At 60.9% G+C, this 6,110-nt stretch overlaps 1 protein-coding gene across 4 annotated transcripts in view; it reads right to left on the bottom strand.

The window, feature by feature from the left end:
• ARHGAP44 (Rho GTPase activating protein 44) overlaps positions 1-6,110 on the bottom strand; it is a 164,582-nt gene that overhangs the window by 2,284 nt on the left and 156,188 nt on the right. For 3 of the 4 annotated variants that reach the window (XM_045797209.2, XM_087867630.1, XM_087867631.1), the window contains one exon: positions 3,342-3,722. In XM_045797209.2, coding sequence (XP_045653165.2) covers positions 3,342-3,722 — 381 coding nt within the window. Of the gene's footprint in view, positions 1-1,139; positions 1,191-3,341; positions 3,723-6,110 lie in introns of all 4 variants that reach the window. The other variant, XM_087867629.1, reaches the window with a different exon arrangement.

Below are 6,110 nucleotides of genomic sequence, written 5' to 3'. Positions count from 1 at the left end.
TCTTTAGCGTTTTTTTTGTAAAACCAACATTTGGCCTGAGCATACTATACCAGATGGACAGACAGACATTTGGACACTGCACTAAAAGACATAAAACAAACATGGAAGCTGTGGGACAAAGGTCCTTCTGTCACCCTACCCCCACCGCCCCCTAGTCCTCAAAACGTCATTCCTTCCTGTCTTCATCCCACCGCCTCAGCACAGAGACGGGGTCCCAGGCTCGGCTCTGCCAGTGACATTTGCTCCTCCTGCCTCAGGGTACAGCTGCGGCCTCGTGTCCTGCCCTTTCTGCAGGGGCCCATCCCTCTGTGCCCGGCCTGCGGCCACCTGCCTTGCAGCCTTCCCCTCAGATTTCAAATCCCATCTCTGTCACGAGGCGAGTGTGGCCTCGGGCGGGTTTACCTTCCCTGTGGCCCAGCAGCCAAGGGGGAATCAAGGTGCGGGATGACAGGTTTGGACGGCGCCTGGCAGCTCCGATCCCTTAGACCCTCAGGCGCTAGGGTGCAGGAGCGAGGGAGAGAAGCCCCCACCGATCCTGGGGGACAGAAGCTCAGGACTGACTCCTACCACTGCGGATTCTTCTGGACGTGCCCACCGTGTCAGCCCAGAGGAAGATAAGTGAGAGCCCACTTTGGAAAGTAGGGGGCCGCCAGGATGGCCTCGCGGCCACAGGGAACCCGCTCCCGACCCTGCAGTGGAGGCCGTGCCGCTGTGCCAGGCGGGACCCTCCTGGGGACGCTTCCCTAAGCCAAGGCGTCCGCAGCCAGTGCGGCACCGGGCACCACGGTCTGCGGCGGGCAATCCAAGGATAGAGACGCCACCGGAAGAACAGGCCTGTGAGCCCCGCGGTTCTAGGGCAAAGGGAGAGGGGTCGCGGGGCTGAGCCAGGGGCTCGAGAGCCAGAGGGGAGAGCCGGCGAAGCCTGCTTGTGGGTCTTCCTCCCCGTCTCCTAGTGCAAAGCCAGCCAGACCCGAGAAGGCCAGTGCCTCCCCCCCAAAGCCAGAGCAGCTCATGGACCGGGGCTGGGGGGGCTCCCCGTGGCCAGGGAGGCACGGAGCGCAGCTGCCATGCGGAGGGGAGGTCCGAGCCACATGCAGAGCCGAGCAAGCGCCGGGGCCCGGCGGGCTGGGGCCGCTTACCCTGAAATCCCCCTCACACGTATCCACAACCGCGGCCCTCATGTCACACAGCTGCAGGAACACAACGACAGGATTCGGAGAAAGGCGTAAACACGATGAAACGAGAACGTGACAAAACCACGTCGAGTATCACAGTCGGGGGGGGGGGGCGCACCAAAGCGTCACAGATGCTGCACCGGCCGAGACCCGTGCGGATGGACAGAACGACAGCCTGCTGCCAAAGAACACGACGGACACGCCACAGTGTACGGTGTGGAGGCCGAAGTGCTGTTACCACTCAAGGTGGGCCGACCCGGAACAGCCCCGCGGAAGGCGGGCACATCCGTTGCCCGATTTTGGCCCCCCAGTTCTCTTCCCACGGTGTTCCCACCTTTCCATTCCTCTCCAGGGACACCCTGCGCTCCTTCGGGTGCTTCCGGCATCCACGCTCCCCAACAGCCCTTCGTTGGGGCAGCTGGAGAAGGGGGGGGCCCTCGGGCTGACTCAGGGTGGCCCCGAGCTCCTGCTGTCACCTGTGCCCGCTGCCGCGGACGCTCACGTGGGACACGCGCATCACCACCACCAACTACCAGCGAGAAGCGGGGCTGTTGACTTTCGGGGAGGAATTTCCTTAATATTTTATCAGCCTCAGGGGGGATGGCAGCAGCCGTCCGCCCAACACGAATCCCCTCCAAAAATAAAGCCGCCGAACCGCCCGAGCTGCCTGCTCCCCACGCTACTTCAATGTCCTGCCCCCTCCCAGACACCGGACAAGCAGTTGGACGAGCCTCGTCCTGACGCCAGGAGCCGAGACCCCCCCGCTTCCCTCTGGTCGACGGGGAAAACCTCACTCCTGGACAAGAACATGGGGGTGAACGTCCCATCCCCGTCAGAAATCCCAGCACCCCGACGACCCAGGACCCCACAGCCCTTCGAAGCACGTGGATGGATGTGGGACGTGTGTACGTGATGCGTACTTGTGTGTGGTGGGCACGTGCGTGTATCTGGTGTGTGTGTGTGTGTGTCTTCTGTGTGTTGCGTGCATGTATCTGGTGTGTGTTTCTGCGTGTTACGTGTATCTGGTGTGTGTCTTCCGCATGTTGCATGCATGTATCGAGTGTGTTTCTGCGTGTTGCTTGTATGTATCTGGGGTGTGTGTGTGTGTGTCTTCTGCGTGTTGCACGTATCTGGGGCGTGTGTGCTGCTTTACCTGCTACTGGCGACAACCCTGAACAGATGTCCTAGGCTCTCTGCCGCCTGGTGACCACGCGGGCTGCTTCGATGCCAACACGCAGCCCCGCGCTGTGCCTGCCTCCCCGAGCCAGGGAAACACGAGCCTGGCTTTGGCGCTTCCCACATACACGCCCCGAGTCCCCACTGTGACGGGGTCAGAGTATCTGCGGAGACGCTGCAAAAACGTCCTCTTTCTCTGACCAGCGAACGGTTTTTGCTCAATGTGGTGTGTGTGTGATTTCACACTTTCACATTTTTCGGGGGCCGGGGTGGGGGGGGAATAGCTCCCTCTCTGACTTTGACACTTAAAGCAGGACTAAATTTAGTAGCTGTGGGCTTGTCCAATAAGCTCCTCCAAGAGCCGGGGGGGCCTGGCATCTTTCCTGAAACTGACCTTTCTCTAAATATTGCTGGAAATGCATTTTTTTTTCTTAATAAGGCTTATGACATCAGTTGGAACAAATGTCTTTGGTTCTTTGCCTCCGTTCTCAAGATAAGGGTCCGTACCTTTGGAGATGCCCAGGCGCTATCCAAGGAGAGCCCCCCATGCCTCACCAGTGCCTAGATGCCAGCCAACTTGCCAAACTGCAAGTTTTCATGTCTCCCCATCTGTTCACTAATCTCTCCTCCTGCGGGCATAACCCAGCCCCCTCCTCTCTCAAAGCACCGAGCACCACCCCAAAGTACTCGGTGCTCAACCCCCAGATTTAAGAACAGAATCCGAACCCTGCGCTAGCGGGCACTCCACTGGGAGAAGTCCCGTGAGAAGTCCTTCTGCAGAAGGACCTGGATGCCGGGGGCTGCTTTCCACCGGCCTCCCGTGGGGGGGCAGGGGACTCCCAAGATGACCATAGAAGCGACGCATGATGCTTGGAACCAGCACGGCCACCCCGGGGGACACAGACTTGCTAACGGGCACCAGGGATCCCGCCACCGGGCACACCCAGCTGAGGCTGGTGGGAAACCGTGGCGGCGCCGTGGCTTGGTTACCTGTCGACATGCTCTCCCCGGGGGCCATGCCGTCCAGCACGGGGTGCTCCGTGGACTGCGGACTCGGGGCCGGCAGGCTGACTGTGGGAGGCTGAGGGGGCGGCAGGGTGGGTCTCTGTCGGGGCTTGGGGGTGGGCCGAGATTTGGCTGCGGTGCTCGCGAAGCCGGCGGGGGAGGCCAGGGGAGGGGCAGTGGCCGCCGGCGAGAGCTGGCCGGAGGCCAGGGAGTACCCCTGGGGGTAACTCAGTCCGTAGGGCGAAGGGGTGCTCGGCGGGGTGGGGGACAGGCTGAGCGGGGACGGCTGGCCGGAGGACTGGTCGCTCACAGCCCCCGGCTGGCCGAAGGGGACCTTGGGTGGAATCGGAGCCAACTTCTTGGAAACTGCAAGAGAAAACACAAGGTCGTGAAATGAAGCCGGCCGACCCCAAGGCCTGTGAGCACAGCCTCCGCGCCCTCCCACCCCTCGCTCCCCGCGCTCGCTGGCCCCCCACCCCACGAGCAGCCAATGCAGTTTTTAAAAATCCACCTCAAACTGCAAGTTTTCATGTCTCCCCATCTGTTCACTAATCTCTCCTCCTCTTCCCTGGATCCCGGCCACGAGCGACACACAGCTCTCACCAGAGCCGAGCACAGATTCCCCGGGGGTAGCCGGCGGCTGGCCGCCCAGCGTCCTCCCTTCACTGCCCGGTGGTAAAGGTATCGGGGCACACGGAGGAAGGGGGAGTCGGTGACACGGGCTCCAAGAGGGACGACTGGATCTCCCCCCAGGGACACGGGAGCGGGGCGAGGTGGGATAGGAAGCTGTGACTTTTGGCCGACCCCGCCCACGGCTCCTGGAGCCCACGAGAGCCACAGGCCACCAAGTCCTCCCCGACTTCTCGGTCCCGCCCTGTCCTTCCTCTGGAGCCTGTGTACCCACCTCCCCCGTGCTTTCCTTCCCCGGGTGTAGACTCTGCAGATGTGGGTACTGCACGCCCCCCCCCTTCTGCCTTCATTCCCCTCTTTTTATTTACTGGATCATGCGACACAATGACACACACTTCACACCTTTCACGGACAACGACCCGGTAACAAGGACAAAAGCGGACCCCGGGAAGATCCCGGGGCGTCAGAGCCTGCCTCGCCTTCCCCACCCCACGCCCAGACAGTGGATCTGAACCTGTGCTCCGCAACAGGAAGCGTAGCCAATTTTCCGCAGGGTTGTAGCAGTTAACGCAGCATCGCGCACGGAAAAGCATCACAGAATCGTGACCCATCCCACAAACACTTCTCAGCTCTGCACCCCGAGGGCGGGTGGCCTCTCCCGGCGGCAGCTGCTCCTGGAGCTCCCGACAGCTCATGGGGGGTGGGCAGCCAGCAGGGCCCCTAGGCACCGAGGCTCCAACACATCTTCCCCTGCATGAGCCGGAGGAGGGGGAACCGGGGGATGGCACCGCGTCTGCAAGGACATTTACCCCTCCTCCTTGGTGGCGACAGGACTAGGCCAGGACATAAAACTGGAGGCACGGTGTGAAAAGACCGAGATTGCTTAAAAACACAAAAAAGTTGCTGGCAGGTGGAGGAGAAAGGTGTACCTCTCAGAGGAAGGCTCTGAGCTGCCGAGCGCCCCCTGGAGGAGGGACCAGCGTCATTCCAGGCTGCGCTCCCTGCCTTCGTCCCACATGCCACCTGCTGTGGCAGACTCAGGGGCCTGGAATGGGAGGCCGGACCCAATCCGACACTGGGGCTTCGGCGTCTGCCTGCCTCTCAGGGCTGGAGCAGGGCTTAAAGGCTCCGCACATAAAGATGGACAGGAAAGTGTGTCTGGGCCACAAGGGCGACCTGCTGGTGCTGGACGAGGGCGCCGGGATGCTGAAGTGCCACTGCCAGCACGGTGTCCCAACTCCTATGTCTGGAAGGGAGTCCCGGCATCGCCCCGCGGTGCCCTCCCTTTCTGGAAAGGTTCGCCTGGTGCTCTGCGCTCGCGAGGCCCAGCACAGAGCTCTGCACATAGGAGGGGCTCAAAGCCTATCTGTAGGATGTCCTGGGTGTGACCGAGGAACAAAGGCCATATGGAAGGGCCTGGCACCTGCCACCGGAGCCCGGAGCCAGGGAGCCCAGCAGGGACCTGTTGCAGAGGCTCAGGGGATAAGGTGAGCCACCCTATTCCACAAAGCCTGGGGCCAAAGCCACACTTGGAAACTGGAAAGGCCTGAACCGAGAACATATTCAACAAGCTGCTATTTTGAACAAGTCCGAGGCTTTGCTAAGAGAGCACGTAAGGTGGAAACAGACAAAAAAGTTTAAGTACACAGTACGGCCCCCCCTTTATGATGTCACCACAGATCATGTCCTTAGCTTTGGGAAGGTCATTTCAGAGAGAATAACTGGGACTTTGAGGGTGGGTTCCGTGGCAGATTCTGGGTTGGGCGGCTCCTGGGTCAGTGTAGAAATTCTCAGCCTTCCAGAACAGAAACATGGAAGGCCAGGACTCCTGTAGCAACAATCCCAATTCCATGCTCTGTGTCACCTTCTAGAAACAATCCCAGGGGCACCTGGGTGGCTCAGATAGTTAAGCGTCTGCCTTCGGCTCAGGTCATGATCTCCAGGTCCTTTGGGATCGAGCCCCACTGGCCCCGGGGCTCAGCAGGGAGTCTGCTTCTCCCTCTGCCTCTCCCCTGCTCAGGCTCTCTCTCTCTCTCTGTCTCAAATGAATAAATAAAATCTTAAAAAAAAAATATCCCAGGGGGAGGCAGCCGTGCCAGGGCCTGGCTCGGGGAAGGGGGCTCC

Source organism: Ursus americanus, chromosome 14, assembly GCF_024610735.1.
Source record: "Ursus americanus isolate L20-20 chromosome 14, mUrsAme1.1.p, whole genome shotgun sequence".
Lineage (NCBI taxonomy): Eukaryota > Metazoa > Chordata > Mammalia > Carnivora > Ursidae > Ursus > Ursus americanus.
This window is presented reverse-complemented; position numbering and strand designations above follow the sequence as displayed.